Raw genomic sequence first — 20,415 nt, 5'->3', positions numbered from 1 at the left:
TTTTAATTTTTTCAAAAAGATTTGAATTAGCTAGTTTTTGTCTTCTTTTTTTCGGTTGAATTTTGAATTTTAAAGAGTCGAAATTGAAGATAAACTGTTTCACAATTTAATTGTCATTTTTTCCGTGTTTTCTCCTCTTTTAAACCGTTCAATTAAGTGTAAATATCATTAATTATTAATAATAACATAGAGTTAAAGGTAAATTGAGCAAATTGGCTATTTCTGGCAATTTATTGAAGTGTGTATCAAACTGGTAGCCCTTCGCATTAATCAGTACCCAAGAAGTAGCTCTTGCTTTCAAAAAGGTTGGTGACTCCTGATCTAGTGATTAGATACATTTTATTATCAGTAGTGAGATTTGAATCTTGAGTTTGGCGCCTTAGACCAGGTGTTCTTAACATTTTTGACCTCGAGGCCCAACTTTTCATCTGGGGCCAGAGGCCCACTCAAATATTAACACTAAAATTAGTAACCTTACTCTTCATTTTAATTGTGTTCAATAATTATATCCAACATATTTACAGTTTACAACAGACCTGGGCAAATTAAGGCCCGGGGGCCACATGGGGCCCATTGAGCTTTTCAATCTGGCGTGCCGGACATTCCCAAATAATGTTTTTACATCTTTAAGATGTAAAGTGTAGCTGCCATTATGATGTGCACTCATGTTTTCTAATGACCGTAAGTCTTCAACTATACTAAGTCTTTCAATGGTTGGAATCTGCGCTTTTGCATGATATACTAGTTACTATGGTCATCTAATTAGTTACTATGGTCATCTAATTAGTTACTATGGTCATCTAATTAGTTACTATGGTCATCTATTTAGTTACTATGGTCATCTAATTAGTTACTATGGTCATCTAAGTCACAGCAGCTCATTCAGTAAAAAAAATTCAAATTGCATTCCGTTTAAGGCGGTCTGTCAAAGTTTTTAGCATTCAATCAGACATTATTTTGAGGTTTTGTATTAGTGTTCCTAAAAATAGATATACCGGCCCCCAGACACATTTTTTTCCTCTAAATTTGGTCCCTCGAGTCAAACAAATTTTCTAGGCCTGGTTTACAACCTTGTCAAGTGATATGAAACCATTTGGTAATTAAAAGATTATTATCCAGGCCCAAAACAAATACAAATCATATATAGTGCAAAAAAAGATACTCAGAAAAACCCAGGGTTAAAATAAAAACATTCTAACTAAATTATTATTAAATAATAATAATACAAATATGTTTAGAGGGACGAGTGGTAGTAAATGGATGGACGGAAATAATTTGTCAATATAATTTAGGAGCAAACGATGATGGTTTCACAACTTTAGTCATCATTTTTGCACTTAAGAAACTTCTTCATGACTTTAGCTACAGACTTCTTTTGTTGGTTTGAGAAAGGGACAAGCGGTAGAAAATGGATGGATGAATGGAAATAATCTGTCAATAAAATTGAGGAGCAAACAATAATACAGTTTCACAACTTTAGTCATCATTTTTGCACTTAAGAAACTTCTTCATGACTTTAGCTACAGACTTCTTTTGTTGGTTTGAGAAAGGGACAAGCGGTAGAAAATGGATGGATGAATGGAAATAATCTGTCAATAAAATTGAGGAGCAAACAATAATACAGTTTCACAACTTTAGTCATCATTTTTGCACTTAAGAAACTTTTTCATGACTTTAGCTCCAGACTTTTTGTTGGTTTGAGAAAGGCACAAGCGGTAGAAAATGGATGGATGAATGGAAATAATCTGTCAATAAAATTGAGGAGCAAACAATAATACAGTTTCACAACTTTAGTCATCATTTTTGCACTTAAGAAACTTCTTCATGACTTTAGCTACAGACTTCTTTTGTTGGTTTGAGAAAGGGACAAGCGGTAGAAAATGGATGGATGAATGGAAATAATCTGTCAATAAAATTGAGGAGCAAACAATAATACAGTTTCACAACTTTAGTCATCATTTTTGCACTTAAGAAACTTTTTCATGACTTTAGCTCCAGACTTTTTGTTGGTTTGAGAAAGGGACAAGCGGTAGAAAATGGATGGATGAATGGAAATAATCTGTCAATAAAATTGAGGAGCAAACAATAATACAGTTTCACAACTTTAGTCATCATTTTTGCACTTAAGAAACTTATTCATTACTTTAGCTCCAGACTTTTTGTTGGTTTGAGAAAGGGACAAGCGGTAGAAAATGGATGAATGAATGGAAAGTATCTGTCAATAAAATTGAGGAGCAAACAATAATACAGTTTCACAACTTTAGTCATCATTTTTGCACTTAAACTTTTTCATGACTTTAGCTCCAGACTTTTTGTTGGTTTGAGAAAGGGACAAGCGGTAGAAAATGGATGGATGAATGGAAATAATCCCTCAATAAAAATGAGGAGCAAACAATAATACAGTTTCACAACTTTAGTCATCATTTTTGCACTTAAGAAACTTTTTCATGACTTTAGCTACAGACTTTTTGTTGGTTTGAGAAAGGGACAAGCGGTAGAAAATGGATGGATGAATGGAAATAATCTGTCAATAAAATTGAGGAGCAAACAATAATACAGTTTCACAACTTTAGTCATCATTTTTGCATTTAAGAAACTTTTTCATGACTTTAGCTACAGACTTCTTTTGTTGGTTTGAGAAAGGGACAAGCGGTAGAAAATGGATGGATGAATGGAAATAATCTGTCAATAAAATTGAGGAGCAAACAATAATACAGTTTCACAACTTTAGTCATCATTTTTGCACTTAAGAAACTTTTTCATGACTTTAGCTACAGACTTTTTGTTGGTTTGAGAAAGGGACAAGCGGTAGAAAATGGATGGATGAATGGAAATAATCCGTCAATAAAATTGAGGAGCAAACAATAATACAGTTTCACAACTTTAGTCATCATTTTTGCACTTAAGAAACTTTTTCATGACTTTAGCTCCAGACTTTTTGTTGGTTTGAGAAAGGGACAAGCGGTAGAAAATGGATGGATGAATGGAAATAATCTGTCAATAAAATTGAGGAGCAAACAATAATACAGTTTCACAACTTTAGTCATCATTTTTGCACTTAAGAAACTTCTTCATGACTTTAGCTACAGACTTCTTTTGTTGGTTTGAGAAAGGGACAAGCGGTAGAAAATGGATGGATGAATGGAAATAATCTGTCAATAAAATTGAGGAGCAAACAATAATACAGTTTCACAACTTTAGTCATCATTTTTGCACTTAAGAAACTTTTTCATGACTTTAGCTACAGACTTTTTGTTGGTTTGAGAAAGGGACAAGCGGTAGAAAATGGATGGATGAATGGAAATAATCTGTCAATAAAATTGAGGAGCAAACAATAATACAGTTTCACAACTTTAGTCATCATTTTTGCACTTAAGAAACTTATTCATTACTTTAGCTCCAGACTTTTTGTTGGTTTGAGAAAGGGACAAGCGGTAGAAAATGGATGAATGAATGGAAAGTATCTGTCAATAAAATTGAGGAGCAAACAATAATACAGTTTCACAACTTTAGTCATCATTTTTGCACTTAAACTTTTTCATGACTTTAGCTCCAGACTTTTTGTTGGTTTGAGAAAGGGACAAGCGGTAGAAAATGGATGGATGAATGGAAATAATCCCTCAATAAAAATGAGGAGCAAACAATAATACAGTTTCACAACTTTAGTCATCATTTTTGCACTTAAGAAACTTTTTCATGACTTTAGCTACAGACTTTTTGTTGGTTTGAGAAAGGGACAAGCGGTAGAAAATGGATGGATGAATGGAAATAATCTGTCAATAAAATTGAGGAGCAAACAATAATACAGTTTCACAACTTTAGTCATCATTTTTGCATTTAAGAAACTTTTTCATGACTTTAGCTACAGACTTCTTTTGTTGGTTTGAGAAAGGGACAAGCGGTAGAAAATGGATGGATGAATGGAAATAATCTGTCAATAAAATTGAGGAGCAAACAATAATACAGTTTCACAACTTTAGTCATCATTTTTGCACTTAAGAAACTTTTTCATGACTTTAGCTACAGACTTTTTGTTGGTTTGAGAAAGGGACAAGCGGTAGAAAATGGATGGATGAATGGAAATAATCCGTCAATAAAATTGAGGAGCAAACAATAATACAGTTTCACAACTTTAGTCATCATTTTTGCATTTAAGAAACTTTTTCATGACTTTAGCTACAGACTTTTTGTTGGTTTGAGAAAGGGACAAGCGGTAGAAAATGGATGGATGAATGGAAATAATCTGTCAATAAAATTGAGGAGCAAACAATAATACAGTTTCACAACTTTAGTCATCATTTTTGCATTTAAGAAACTTTTTCATGACTTTAGCTACAGACTTTTTGTTGGTTTGAGAAAGGGACAAGCGGTAGAAAATGGATGGATGAATGGAAATAATCTGTCAATAAAATTGAGGAGCAAACAATAATACAGTTTCACAACTTTAGTCATCATTTTTGCATTTAAGAAACTTTTTCATGACTTTAGCTACAGACTTTTTGTTGGTTTGAGAAATGGACAAGCGGTAGCAAATGGATGGATGAATGGAAATAATCTGTCAATAAAATTGAGGAGCAAACAATAATACAGTTTCACAACTTTAGTCATCATTTTTGCATTTAAGAAACTTTTTCATGACTTTAGCTACAGACTTTTTGTTGGTTTGAGAAAGGGACAAGCGGTAGAAAATGGATGGATGAATGGAAATAATCTGTCAATAAAATTGAGGAGCAAACAATAATACAGTTTCACAACTTTAGTCATCATTTTTGCACTAAAGAAACTTTTTCATGACTTTAGCTACAGACTTTTTGTTGGTTTGAGAAAGGGACAAGCGGTAGAAAATGGATGGATGAATGGAAATAATCCGTCAATAAAATTTTGGCGCAAACGATAATACAGTTTCACAACGTTAGTCATCATTTTTGCACTTAAGAAACTTCATGACTTTAGCTCCAGACTTTTTGTTGGTTTGAGAAAGGGACAAGCGGTAGAAAATGGATGGATGAATGGAAATAATCTGTCAATAAAATTGAGGAGCAAACAATAATACAGTTTCACAACTTTAGTCATCATTTTTGCACTTAAGAAACTTTTTCATGACTTTAGCTACAGACTTTTTGTTGGTTTGAGAAAGGGACAAGCGGTAGAAAATGGATGGATGAATGGAAATAATCCGTCAATAAAATTGAGGAGCAAACGGTAATACAGTTTCACAACTTTAGTCATCATTTTTGCACTTAAGAAACTTCTTCATGACTTTAGCAACAGACTTCTTTTGTTGGTTTGAGAAAGGGACAAGCGGTAGAAAATGGATGGATGAATGGAAGTAATCCGTCAATAAAATTGAGAAACAAACAATAATACAGTTTCACAACTTTAGTCATCATTTTTGCACTTAAGAAACTTTTTCATGACTTTAGCTCCAGACTTTTTGTTGGTTTGAGAAAGGGACAAGCGGTAGAAAATGGATGGATGAATGGAAATAATCTGTCAATAAAATTGAGGAGCAAACAATAATACAGTTTCACAACTTTAGTCATCATTTTTGCACTTAAGAAACTTCTTCATGACTTTAGCTACAGACTTTTTTTGTTGGTTTGAGAAAGGGACAAGCGGTAGAAAATGGATGGATGAATGGAAATAATCTGTCAATAAAATTGAGGAGCAAACAATAATACAGTTTCACAACTTTAGTCATCATTTTTGCATTTAAGAAACTTTTTCATGACTTTAGCTACAGACTTTTTGTTGGTTTGAGAAAGGGACAAGCGGTAGAAAATGGATGGATGAATGGAAATAATCCGTCAATAAAATTGAGGAGCAAACAATAATACAGTTTCACAACTTTAGTCATCATTTTTGCACTAAAGAAACTTTTTCATGACTTTAGCTACAGACTTTTCGTTGGTTTGAGAAAGGGACAAGCGGTAGAAAATGGATGGATGAATGGAAATAATCTGTCAATAAAATTTTGGCGCAAACGATAATACAGTTTCACAACTTTAGTCATCATTTTTGCACTTAAGAAACTTCATGACTTTAGCTCCAGACTTTTTGTTGGTTTGAGAAAGGGACAAGCGGTAGAAAATGGATGGATGAATGGAAATAATCTGTCAATAAAATTGAGGAGCAAACAATAATACAGTTTCACAACTTTAATCATCATTTTTGCACTTAAGAAACTTTTTCATGACTTTAGCTACAGACTTCTTTTGTTGGTTTGAGAAAGGGACAAGCGGTAGAAAATGGATGGATGAATGGAAATAATCTGTCAATAAAATTGAGGAGCAAACAATAATACAGTTTCACAACTTTAGTCATCATTTTTGCATTTAAGAAACTTTTTCATGACTTTAGCTACAGACTTTTTGTTGGTTTGAGAAAGGGACAAGCGGTAGAAAATGGATGGATGAATGGAAATAATCCGTCAATAAAATTGAGGAGCAAACAATAATACAGTTTCACAACTTTAGTCATCATTTTTGCACTAAAGAAACTTTTTCATGACTTTAGCTACAGACTTTTCGTTGGTTTGAGAAAGGGACAAGCGGTAGAAAATGGATGGATGAATGGAAATAATCTGTCAATAAAATTTTGGCGCAAACGATAATACAGTTTCACAACTTTAGTCATCATTTTTGCACTTAAGAAACTTCATGACTTTAGCTCCAGACTTTTTGTTGGTTTGAGAAAGGGACAAGCGGTAGAAAATGGATGGATGAATGGAAATAATCTGTCAATAAAATTGAGGAGCAAACAATAATACAGTTTCACAACTTTAATCATCATTTTTGCACTTAAGAAACTTTTTCATGACTTTAGCTACAGACTTCTTTTGTTGGTTTGAGAAAGGGACAAGCGGTAGAAAATGGATGGATGAATGGAAATAATCTGTCAATAAAATTGAGGAGCAAACAATAATACAGTTTCACAACTTTAGTCATCATTTTTGCATTTAAGAAACTTTTTCATGACTTTAGCTACAGACTTTTTGTTGGTTTGAGAAAGGGACAAGCGGTAGAAAATGGATGGATGAATGGAAATAATCCGTCAATAAAATTGAGGAGCAAACAATAATACAGTTTCACAACTTTAGTCATCATTTTTGCATTTAAGAAACTTTTTCATGACTTTAGCTACAGACTTTTTGTTGGTTTGAGAAAGGGACAAGCGGTAGAAAATGGATGGATGAATGGAAATAATCTGTCAATAAAATTGAGGAGCAAACAATAATACAGTTTCACAACTTTAGTCATCATTTTTGCATTTAAGAAACTTTTTCATGACTTTAGCTACAGACTTTTTGTTGGTTTGAGAAAGGGACAAGCGGTAGAAAATGGATGGATGAATGGAAATAATCCGTCAATAAAATTTTGGCGCAAACGATAATACAGTTTCACAACTTTAGTCATCATTTTTGCACTTAAGAAACTTCATGACTTTAGCTCCAGACTTTTTGTTGGTTTGAGAAAGGGACAAGCGGTAGAAAATGGATGGATGAATGGAAATAATCTGTCAATAAAATTGAGGAGCAAACAATAATACAGTTTCACAACTTTAGTCATCATTTTTGCATTTAAGAAACTTTTTCATGACTTTAGCTACAGACTTTTTGTTGGTTTGAGAAAGGGACAAGCGGTAGAAAATGGATGGATGAATGGAAATAATCTGTCAATAAAATTGAGGAGCAAACAATAATACAGTTTCACAACTTTAGTATTCATTTTTGCATTTAAGAAACTTTTTCATGACTTTAGCTACAGACTTTTTGTTGGTTTGAGAAAGGGACAAGCGGTAGAAAATGGATGGATGAATGGAAATAATCTGTCAATAAAATTGAGGAGCAAACAATAATACAGTTTCACAACTTTAGTCATCATTTTTGCATTTAAGAAACTTTTTCATGACTTTAGCTACAGACTTTTTGTTGGTTTGAGAAAGGGACAAGCGGTAGAAAATGGATGGATGAATGGAAATAATCCGTCAATAAAATTGACGGGCAAACAATAATACAGTTTCACAACTTTAGTCATCATTTTTGCACTAAAGAAACTTTTTCATGACTTTAGCTACAGACTTTTCGTTGGTTTGAGAAAGGGACAAGCGGTAGAAAATGGATGGATGAATGGAAATAATCTGTCAATAAAATTTTGGCGCAAACGATAATACAGTTTCACAACTTTAGTCATCATTTTTGCACTTAAGAAACTTCATGACTTTAGCTCCAGACTTTTTGTTGGTTTGAGAAAGGGACAAGCGGTAGAAAATGGATGGATGAATGGAAATAATCTGTCAATAAAATTGAGGAGCAAACAATAATACAGTTTCACAACTTTAGTCATCATTTTTGCATTTAAGAAACTTTTTCATGACTTTAGCTACAGACTTTTTGTTGGTTTGAGAAAGGGACAAGCGGTAGAAAATGGATGGATGAATGGAAATAATCCGTCAATAAAATTGAGGAGCAAACGATAATACAGTTTCACAACTTTAGTCATCATTTTTGCACTTAAGAAACTTCTTCATGACTTTAGCTACAGACTTCTTTTGTTGGTTTGAGAAAGGGACAAGCGGTAGAAAATGGATGGATGAATGGAAATAATCTGTCAATAAAATTGAGGAGCAAACGATAATACAGTTTCACAACTTTAGTCATCATTTTTGCACTTAAGAAACTTTTTCATGACTTTAGCTCCAGACTTTTTGTTGGTTTGAGAAAGGGACAAGCGGTAGAAAATGGATGGATGAATGGAAATAATCTGTCAATAAAATTTAGGAGCAAAAAATAATACAGTTTCACAACTTTAGTCATCATTTTTGCACTTAAGAAACGTCTTCATGACTTTAGCTCCAGACTTCTTTAGTTGGTTTGAGTCTGCTTGTAAGTACTCCGTGATTGTGCGCTGCCGAACATGCTCCTCTGTACGTAAAACCAGCAATGTCACAACATGACGATGAAGCGCCGTCATGCCTGTTAAAAAAAAAAAAAAAATACTATGGCAAACCGGTACTTTTCAAACAGAGTATAGTACCGTTATTGATTCATTAGTACTGCGATACTATACTAGTACCGGTATACCGTACAAGCCTACATGGAAACAATAATTTACCATAAACTGACAGCTCTAACTGAAATGCTTCTCTCCTTCATCACTGGTCTAAATCTCAATTTAGATTGTTACTTTCTCATTTAACAAACCAGTTTGGAATGTTGTTTTGGCAGAATTTGTGTATGTTATTGCAGAGCTGGGCAAATATTTTGACTAATAATCATTGAAAAATTATAAACAATATATACACATTTAGCTGTAAAAATCTGCTGTACAGTATGTGTGTTTTGGTCCCTTTTTCCCCCAGGAACACTAATACTGAGAGTCACAATGTCCGATGGAATTCTACAAAAGTTACGACAGACCATCTCAAAAAAACGGAATACAAACCTCGTTTCCATATGAGTTGGGAAATGGTGTTAGATGTAAATATAAACGGAATACAATGATTTGCTAATCATTTTCAAGCCATATTCAGTTGAATATGCTACAAAGACAACATATTTCATGTTCAAACTGATAAACATTTAAAATAATCATTAACTTTATAATTTGATGGCAGCAACACGTGACAAAGAAGTTGGGAAAGGTGGCAATAAATACTGATAAAGTTGAGGAATGCTCATCAAACACTTATTTGGAACATCCCACAGGTGAACAGGCTAATTGGGAACAGGTGGGTGCCATGATTGGGTATAAAAGTAGATTCCATGAAATGCTCAGTCATTCACAAACAAGGATGGGGCGAGGGTCACCACTTTGTCAACAAATGCCTGAGCAAATTGTTGAACAGTTTAAGAAAAACCTTTCTCAAGCAGCTATTGCAAGGAATTTAGGGATTTCACCATCTACGCTCCGTAATATCATCAAAGGGTTCAGAGAATGTGGATAAATCACTGCACTTAAGCAGCTAAGCCCGTGACCTTCCATCCCTCAGGCTGTACTGCATCAACAAGCCACATCAGTGTGTAAAGGATATCACCACATGGGCTCAGGAACACTTCAGAAAGCCACTGTCAGTAACTACAGTTGGTCGCTACATCTGTAAGTGCAAGTTAAAACTCTCCCATGCAAGGCAAAAACCGTTTATCAACAACACCCAGAAACGCCGTCGGCTTCGCTGGGCCTGAGCTCATCTAAGATGGACTGATACAAAGTGGAAAAGTGTTCTTTGGTCTGACGAGTCCACATTTCAAATTGTTTTTGGAAACTGTGGACGTCGTGTCTTCCGGACCAAAGAGGAAAAGAACCACTCGGATTGTTTTAGGCGCAAAGTGTAAAAGGCAGCATGTGTGATGGTATGGGGGTGTATTAGTGCCCAAGACATGGGTAACTTACACATCTGTGAAGGCACCATTAATGCTGAAAGGTACATACAGCTTTTGGAGCAACATATGTTGCCATCCAAGCAACGTTACCATGGACGCCCCTGCTTATTTCAGCAAGACAATGCCAAGCCACGTGTTACATCAACGTGGCTTCATAGTAAAAGAGTGCGGGTACTAGACTGGCCTGCCTGTAGTCCAGACATTGAAAATGTGTGGCCCCTGCAATAGCAGAAGGGAGACCCCCGGACTGTTGAACAACTTAAGCTGTACATCAAGCAAGAATGGGAAAGAATTCCACTTCAAAAATGTGTCTCCTCACTTCCCAAACCTTTACTGAGTGTTGTTCAAAGGAAAGGCCATGTAACACAGTGGTGAACATGCCCTTTCCCAACTACTTTGGCACGTGTTGCAGCCATGAAATTATAAGTTAATTATTATTTGAAAAAAAAAAAAAAGTTTATGAGTTTGAACATGAAATATGTTGTCTTTGTAGCATATTCAATTGAATATGGCTTGAAAAGGATTTGCAAATCATTGCATTCCGTTTATATTTACATTTAACACAATTTCCCAACTCATATGGAAACGGGGTTTGTAGAATTTTACAGTTTTTTTTACTGAATTGGACACCCAACATGTACATGAAAATAAAGAAAGTGGGATTTACAATATTAACTATGAACAATAAAAGACTGAATATTAACAAAAAATGAACACCTCGATAGACATCTTTTACAGTCAAGCAAAACACAACAAAAATGTAACAAACAGCATAATATGAATGCAATATGATATATTATCACTTTTACGCAAACAAATTTGCTTCCGCGTCTGTTTCTGACACCTGCGTTTGAAAACAAACCCCGCCCACTCTGCTTTGTTCCTGGTCTGAGCTGCTGTGACGTAGATTACCGTAATAACTCCTAGAACACTCAAAAGCGCAGATTTCAACCATTGAAATACTTTCTATAGTTCAAGACTTACGCTCATTTAAAAACAGCACTGCACATCATAATGGCGGCTACAGTTTCGATGTTAAAGGTCTAATAATATTCTAACATGTTCTTTTGTCTCCCATTCAGCAGAAATAAGCGCCAAAGCTGCCGCGTATGTAAGTACATGCGTAACGGTGTCGAAACAGACGTTCATTATGCTTGATTAAAGGCCTACTGAAAGCCACTACTAGCGACCACGCAGTCTGATAGTTTATATATCAATGATGAAATCTTAACATTGCAACACATGCCAATACGGCCGGGCTAACTTATAAAGTGACATTTTAAATTTCCCGCCACACTTCCGCTTGAAAATGTCTATGTATGATGACGTATGCGCGTGACGTAGCCAGTTTAACAGAGGTGTTGCTTCCCCATTGAAGCTAATACGAAATAGCTCTGTTTTCATCTCATTATTCCACAGTATTCTGGACATCTGTGTTGGTGAATCTGTTGCAATTTGTTCATTGCATTATGGAGAAAGAAGCTGAGCAAGCAAAGAAGAAAGTTGTCGGTGCGAAGCGGATATTTTGCGAGGGAAGTCAGCAACACAACACAGCCGGTGTTTGTTTACATTCCCGAAAGATGCAGTCAAGATCGAAGAACTTGGACAACAGAGAGTCTAACCAGGAGGACTTTGATTTGGATACACAGACGCGATACCGTGAGTACGTAGCTGTGCTTCCATACATTTGATCGCTTGCTATAACTAGCTCAAGCTAGGAGCTAGCATAACAACTAGGTGTTTGTTATGCGGGATTAATTTGTGGCATATTAAATATAAGCCTGGTTGTGTTGTGGCTAATAGAGTATATATATGTCTTGTGTTTATTTACTGTTGTAGTCATTCCCAGCTGAATATCAGGTCCCACCCGCGCGCTTCCAAACATTTGATTGCTTGCCCGTACGTGCGTGTCATGTACGTAACTTTGGTTAAATATATAAGCTTTATGAACCTTGGGTTAGGTGAACGGTCCTTTGGGCTGAGTGATTGTGTGTGTTGTGCAGGTGTTTGAATTGTATTGGCGGGTTATATATACGGGATCCCGTCCATATTACCCGCTCGAGCTATAACTAGCTCGAGCTAGTAGCTAGGAGCTAGGAGCTAGCATAACAAACACCTAGGTGTTTTTATGCGGTATTAATTTGTGGCATATTAAATATAAGCCTGGTTGTGTTGTGGCTAATAGAGTATATATATGTCTTGTGTTTATTTACTGTTGTAGTCATTCCCAGCTGAATATCAGGTCACCCCCGGCTCTCACAGCATCTTCCCTATCTGAATAGCTTCAACTCCCCACTAGTCCTTCACTTGCATTTTCCTCATCCACAAATCTTTCATCCTCGCTCAAATTAATGGGGAAATCGTCGCTTTCTCGGTCCGAATCGCTCTCACTTCTGGCGGCCATCATTGTAAACAATAGGGAACTTTGTGTATATGTTCAACTGACTACGTCACGCTACTTCCGGTAGGGGCAAGCCTTTTTTTTTATCAGATACCAAAAGTTGCGATCTTTATCGTCGTTGTTCTATACTAAATCCTTTCAGCAAAAATATGGCAATATCGCAAAATGATCAAGTATGACACATAGAATAGATCTGCTATCCCCGTTTGAATAAAAAAAATTCATTTCAGTTGGCCTTTAAATTATGAATGAAGTGTTGCAACAGCGCTTGTTGCTGGTGAGAAGTGGAATGTACGGTTACCTGCGGGAAGTGCTCAGAACTGTGACGCCTTCCAACTGGTGAGACACGTTTTTGCATTGTCCGGGATTGATTACTAATTAGTGAATATTGAATGTTTATATTTTGATAAGTACTTTGTAATGTACACATAAAAAGGTTCGCTAATTGGTATTGACCAAAACTGTATCTTAGAGTGATATTTTGAAGACAATAACACATTTTTACTGTGTAAAGCAGGGGTCACCAACCTTTTTGAAACCAAGAGCTACTTCTTGGGTACTGATTAATGCGAAGGGCTACCAGTTTGATACACACTTCAATAAATTGCCAGAAATAGTCAATTTGCTCAATTTACCTTTAATTCTATGTTATTATTAATAATTAATGATATTTACAGTTAATTGAACGGTTTGAAAGAGGAAAAAACACGAAAAAAATTACAATTAAATTTTGAAACATAGTTTCTCTTCAATTTCGACTCTTTAAAATTCAACCGAAAAAAAGAAGACAAAAACTAGCTAATTCGAATCTTTTTGAAAAAATTAAAAAAATAATTTATGGAACATCATTAGTAATTTTTCCTGATTAAGATTAATTTTAGAATTTTGATGACATGTTTTAAATAGGTTAAAATCCAATCTGCATTTATAACAAATTGGACCAAGTTATATTTCTAACAAAGACAAATCATTATTTCTTCTAGATTTTCCAGAACAAAAATTTTAAAAGAATTTCAAAAGACTTTGAAATAAGATTTAAATTTGATTCTACAGATTTTCTAGATTTGCCAGAATAATTTTTTTGTATTTTAATCATAATAAGTTTGAAGAAATATTTCACAAATATTCTTCGTCGAAAAAACAGAAGCTAAAATTAAGAATTAAATTAAAATGTATTTATTATTCATTACAATAAAAAAATTTTTTTTACTTGAACATTAATTTAAATTGTCAGGAAAGTAGAGGAAGGAATTTAAAAGGTAAAAAGGTATATGTGTTTAAAAATCCTAAAATCATTTTTAAGGTTGTATTTTTTCTCTAAAATTGTCTTTCTGAAAGTTATAAGAAGCAAAGTAAAAAACTGTATGAATTTATTCAAACAAGTGAAGACCAAGTCTTTAAAATATTTTCTTGGATTTTCTAATTCTATTTGAGTTTTGTCTCTCTTAGAATTAAAAATGTCGGGCAAAGCGAGACCAGCTTGCTAGTAAATAAATAACATTTAAAAAATAGAGGCAGCTCACTGGTAAGTGCTGCTATTTGAGCTATTTGTAGAACAGGCCAGCGGGCTACTCATCTGGTCCTTACGGGCTACCTGGTGCCCGCGGGCACCGCGTTGGTGACTCCTGGTGTAAACTAAATGGTGATTGTTGATGTGTTATTTAGAGAATCCCGTGACCCAAGTGGACTCACAGTCTCACAATTTGCACTGTTTTGCAGGTAACATTATTTTTCATGCCACTGTGATTGTTTGGTTGTTCAAATAGCTGTCCTCGCCTATTATTATGATGCTAATGGTAGCTTGGCTAGGCCGCAGCCTGGTTTATCAACCGCATGGTTTGAAGCAGCCATTTTGGATGCGAGGTGCGTTCAGGGACATCCTGTAAAATGTAGTGGCTGTCAATTCCAGGCATGTGATTTTTCCGTCTAAAGTCGGAATTCCGTCTTTTTTCATCTCGGGGGGAAAAAAAATTATCTCCCGTTTTTTGGCTTTTTTCCCCGACCCTAAATCAAGATTCGAGACGTAGTTTATATTACGCATAGTTGATTGGTCGATATGTTCCTTGTGACCAATCAGGACATCTGTTATGAATGATGACATTAATAACGTCATCATACCGCCATTTTCCATATGTAAGCGATGTCGGTTCTCGAGAGAAAGGACGCTTTACGAGTAAAATAAATGGATAAACATGTCAAAAATAAGTTTGGATGGGACTGGATGGAAAGGGAAATCACTGATACTGTTGGGAAGAAGGAAGTTACGACTTTGTTCGGTGATTTTATTGGGAAAATCGATCGTCCCGGAAAGGTTTAGTGCACGTGGTGTCATGATAATATTGACTATGGATCACCAGGTTTCAAGGCTTTGGAAGTACATGCGAAACGCCAAAAACATATGAAACAACTTGAAGCAAGGAAAACAAACTTTTCACTAGCTGCTACTTTTGGATGTCAACTAGGGCTGCAACTAACGATTAATTTGATAATCGATTAATCTGTTGATTATTACTTCGATTAATCGATTAATAATCGGATAAAAGAGACAAACTACATTTCTATCCTATCCAGTATTTTATTGGAAAAAAACAGCATACTGGCACCATACTTATTTTGATTATTGTTTCTCAGCTGTTTGTAAATGTTGCAGTTTATAAATAAAGGTTTATTTAAATAAATAAAAAAATAAAAAAATTTAAAAAAACTCTGCGCATAGCATAGATCCAACGAATCGATGACTAAATTAATCGGCAACTATTTTAATAATCGATTTTAATCGATTTAATGTCAACCGAAAGTGAGCAAACCTTACGGACTTCATCCTTTGTTTACATGGAGAGGAAAGATCCACCTAAACAACCCACTTCAGTTGCACACAGGGTTGTTAATAATGAGGTAAGCTAAAAAATATTTGCTTGCGAAATACGCATGTTTGTTTTAAATATTAACCAATTATTGCTTTGCGAAATATAAATGGGTTTTTCTAAAAATAAAAAGCCACGTGACAATATATTATGAAATTACAGAAATTCAAAGAGTCGCATTATTGAATCCAGTTAACAATTTATTTGAAATAAATTTGCATATAATACTATTTTATAATATTAAGTTCTTATGTAGTCTCTTGAAACTATTGTCAGTGGTGTAACAATCTTGAAGGTAAATATTTTCACACTTGTTTCATGCAATATGTCCTCACATTATTATTATTTCCTATATTCAAATATGAGTAAACAATACTAAACACGTTTAATTATTTTCATAAATTGATATCCTATTTTGGCGAAAAGAATGAAATGTTTACATTTGGTATTTTGTTAAATACATTTGCAAGGAAAGCTCATGTTAGAGCTGGGCTCTCTGAGAAAGCTAAAGTGAACTGAAGTAATGTGGCAATACTGTAAATAAACTGTAGATAATAACACTGATCAATGTGACACCTGTGGATGTGAAATGAACACAAGATGTAAATATTAGTGACTAAATACTGTTGGGACTGAACCATATACAGCAGGGGTCACCAACACGGTGCCCGCGGGCACCAGGTAGCCCGTAAGGACCAGATGAGTAGCCCGCTGGCCTGTTCTGAAAATAGCTCAAATAGCAGCACTTACCAGTGAGCTGCCTCTATTTTTTTACATTTTATTTATTTACTAGCAAGCTGGTCTCGCTTTGCTCGACATTTTTAATTCTAAGAGAGACAAAACTCAAATAGAATTTGAAAATCCAAGAAAATATTTGAAAGACTTGGTCTTCACTAACTGACAAAGAAACAGAAAACAGATTTGGTGTCCAGTTCAAAGTGTGACATGATTTATTTAAAAATTTGAGAGTTGACTTTTGTATTTTACATGAGTTATTATTTGTACAAACATGGTGCAAAGTAATTCATGATTTGTTAAAAAATGTTAGTGGTTAGCTAGTTAAAATGAGATATTGTGATTTCACAAGACTGTCTTAGAAGTGATCATTTGAAAATGTTCAATTTGAAAAATGTGCACTTAGAGAAAATGTAAAAATAAAGTGTTGCATATTGATATTTATCTGTTTCTATATATATATTTATTGTGAGAAATCATTAAGATGATCAGTGTTTCCACAAAGATAAATATCATTAATTATTAATAATAACATAGAGTTAAAGGTAAATTGAGCAAATTGGCTATTTCTGACAATTTATTTAAGTGTGTATCAAACTGGTAGCCCTTTGCATTAATCAGTACCCAAGAAGTAGCTCTTGCTTTCAAAAAGGTTGGTGACCCCTGCTATACTGTGATTCATTAGGATAATTGGGTTATGTATGTTCTATTAATGATGTTTTCATGTCTTTAAACACTAAAATATTTTCTTCAAATGGTGCTGTCTTTGTTAATTTTAGCATGTTAAATTGGTGAAAAACCAGGAGCTTCGGGGGGCGTTGCCCCCCTTGTCCCCCCACCAGCCCACCAGGGCACTGGTGGGGGGACCTGGCTGGGGACCTTCGTCCCCCAGACCCCCGGAAATTTTTTCAGTCTTTTTCATTGTGGTCAAATCACATGCCTGATTTACTGTGTATTTTGCATATAAAAAAAAGGATTCTTGTAACTTTAAAGGCCTACTGAAAGCCACTACTAGCGACCACGCAGTCTGATAGTTTATATATCAATGATGAAATCGTAACATTGCAACACATGCCAATACGGCCGGGTTAACTTATAAAGTGACATTTTAAATTTCCCGGGAAATATCCGGCTGAAACGTTGCGGTATGATGACGTATGCGCGTGACGTAGTCAGTTAAACGGAAGTTATGGTACCCCGTAGAATCCTATACAAAAAGCTCTGTTTTCATTTCATAATTCCACAGTATTCTGGACATCTTTTGCAATTTTTTTAATGAACAATGAAGGCTGCAAAGAAGAAAGTTGTAGGTGGGATCAGTGTATTAGCAGCGGACTACAGCAACACAACCGGAGGACTTTGTTGGAGAGCAGACGCGCTAGCCGGCGACCTCACCTTGACTTCCTACGTCTCCGGGCCGCCAAACGCATCGGGTGAAGTCCTTCGTCCTTCCGTCGATCGCTGGAACGCAGGTGAGCACGGGTGTTGATGAGCAGATGAAGGCTGGCTGGCGTAGGTGGAGAGCTAATGTTTTTATCATAGCTCTGTGAGGTCCAGTTGCTAAGTAGGCTTCAATGGCGTCGTTAGCACAGCATTGTTAACCTTCGCCAGCCTGGAGAGCATTAACCGTGTATTTACATGTCCACGGTTTAATAGTATTGTTGATCTTCTGTCTATCCTTCCAGTCAGAGGTTTATTTTTTTTGTTTCTATATGCAGTTAAAGCACAATGCTATCACGTTAGCTCGTAGCTAAAGCGTTTCGCCGATGTATTGTCGTGGAGATAAAAGGCACTGAATGTCCATTTCGCGTTCTCGACTCTCATTTTCAAGAGGATATAGTATCCCAGGTGGTTTAAAATACAAATCCGTGATCCACAATAGAAAAAGGAGAGAGTGTGGAATCCAATGAGCCAGCTTGTACCTAAGTTACGGTCAGAGCGGGAAAAAAAATGTATTTCACTGCATTCTAGTCCATCACTCTAACGTTCCTCATCCACAAATCTTTCATCCTCGCTCAAATTAATGGGGTAATCGTCCGAATCGCTCTAGCTGCGTTGAAAACAATAGGAAAATATGAGGGCGTGAACAACTGACTACGTCACGCTACTTCCGGTACAGGCAAGGCTTTTTTTTATCAGAGACCAAAAGTTGCGAACTTTATCGACGTTGTTCTCTACTAAATCCTTTCAGCAAAAATATGGCAATATCTCAAAATGATCAAGTATGACACATAGAATGGATCTGCTATCCCCATTTAAATTAAAAAAATTCATTTCAGTAGGCCTTTAAGTATACCAATATCAGTACAGGTGAAACCAACTGAGAGAAATGAATATGATAATTAGTATGAAGATTTGGTTGAAAGACTGTACGGTCACACCCAAATGTAACATGTTTGTAAAATGAAACTGTGGGTTTATTATGTCAAACATCAGAACTGTGACGCCTTCCAACTGACAATCCCGTGACCCAAGTGGACTCGCAGTCTCACAATTTGCACTGTTTTGCAGGACACTGTAATACAAGTAGGGCCGCAACTAACGATTAATTTGATCATCGATTAATCTGTCGATTATTGCTTCGATTAATCGATTAATAATCGGACAAAATAGACAAACTACATTTCTATCCTTTCCAGTATTTTATTGAAAAAACCCAGCATACTGGCACCATGTTGTGGACATTGGGGGTGCAGCATACACCAATAATAACACAGAAATGTAACTCATCACAACTGAATCAGATATTGTACACGTTTCTGTTGTGAATAATAAAGGATTCATTTTAGGCTGCCTCTGAATAATAGCATGAAATATTCCAGCACCTTCATAATGTTTAGTTATACTAAAGCGTCACTCAAATATAAATATATTTATATAGCTTTATCGGCCCGGCTACATTGATCCATTATGAAACCAACCTGAGATATTTCTGTCCGTTACGTTTATTTCCAAATTGGTAAGCGTGCGTTTTCTCTCTCAAAACGGAGTCAAATGTGCCGGAGACACATTATCAGCCCCGCGTTGCAACAAAGGCAGAACTTTAACGTTACTCACAAAAAAGCTGAACTCATGAATGCTTGTTGCCACTATGGACTTCAAAAGTTACGTACTGTGAGTTCTTCCCTTCATCCATGGCTCCAACATGTTTCCTTTTCAGGTGCTCCAGAAGCAATGTTTTTGAAAAAACTGGCCTACTTTTATTTTTTCATCTTCATTTTAAATAAAATAAAATAAAAAATAATCGGTAAAAGGAAAAATAATCTATAGATGAATCGAAAAAAATAATCTATAGATTAACCGATTAATCGAAAAAAATAATCTATAGATTAATCGATAGAAAAATAATCATTAGCTGCAGCCTTAGTCACGTGAGCTGCACATGACACATCATTGGCTAGCTTACGCCACCTCATGAGACGTACGCTGTTTTGTACTGTTTTTGTACTTATTTGGATTATTGTTTCTCAGCTGTTTGTAAATGTTGCCGTTAATAAATAAAGGTTTATAAAACAAAAAAAAACAACAACAAAAAAAAACAACAACAAAAAAATAACCATAGCATGCATAGCATAGTTCCAATGAATCGATGACTAAATTAATCGCCAACTATTTTGGTAATCGATTTTAATGGATTTAATGGATTAGTCGTTGCAGCTCTAAATCCAAGAAACTCCTAATCCAGCTGGTGCCAGTGATCTGTTGAAGTGACAGCAGTGTGCAGCTGCATTTTGCCACATACAGTTGTGGACCGTCACACATGCAATCAGTGGTATCCTTACGCTCATGTCGAAGTGAACAGTATCGGGGGTGTTCTCCAGCGTGAACCTCTCCAGTCTCTTCTGCCTCTCCTGAAACATACGAGAGCCTCGATTGGACGGCAGGTTGAGCTCCTCCATCATCACGTCTCGCGGAACGCTCATCTTCTTTCCCAGATTCAGACGCTCTGACATGACACCACACAAATGCGCTTTAACGAGATACACGTAGAAGCATGTGCGGCATGGCTATTGGGTGACCCTGCAAAAATGCAA

The 20,415-nt window shown here is 35.6% G+C and overlaps 1 protein-coding gene across 1 annotated transcript in view; it reads right to left on the bottom strand.

Annotated features, from left to right (window-relative positions):
* LOC133649132 (myozenin-2-like) overlaps window positions 1-20,415 on the bottom strand; it is a 44,623-nt gene that overhangs the window by 15,271 nt on the left and 8,937 nt on the right. Inside the window, exon 3 of the mRNA XM_062045939.1 lies at window positions 20,164-20,327. Within this exon, the coding sequence (XP_061901923.1) occupies window positions 20,164-20,327 (164 nt within the window). The remainder of the gene's footprint in view (window positions 1-20,163; window positions 20,328-20,415) is intronic.

The sequence above is a fragment of the Entelurus aequoreus genome, linkage group LG04 (assembly GCF_033978785.1).
Source record: "Entelurus aequoreus isolate RoL-2023_Sb linkage group LG04, RoL_Eaeq_v1.1, whole genome shotgun sequence".
Classification (NCBI taxonomy): Eukaryota; Metazoa; Chordata; class Actinopteri; order Syngnathiformes; family Syngnathidae; genus Entelurus; species Entelurus aequoreus.
This window is presented reverse-complemented; position numbering and strand designations above follow the sequence as displayed.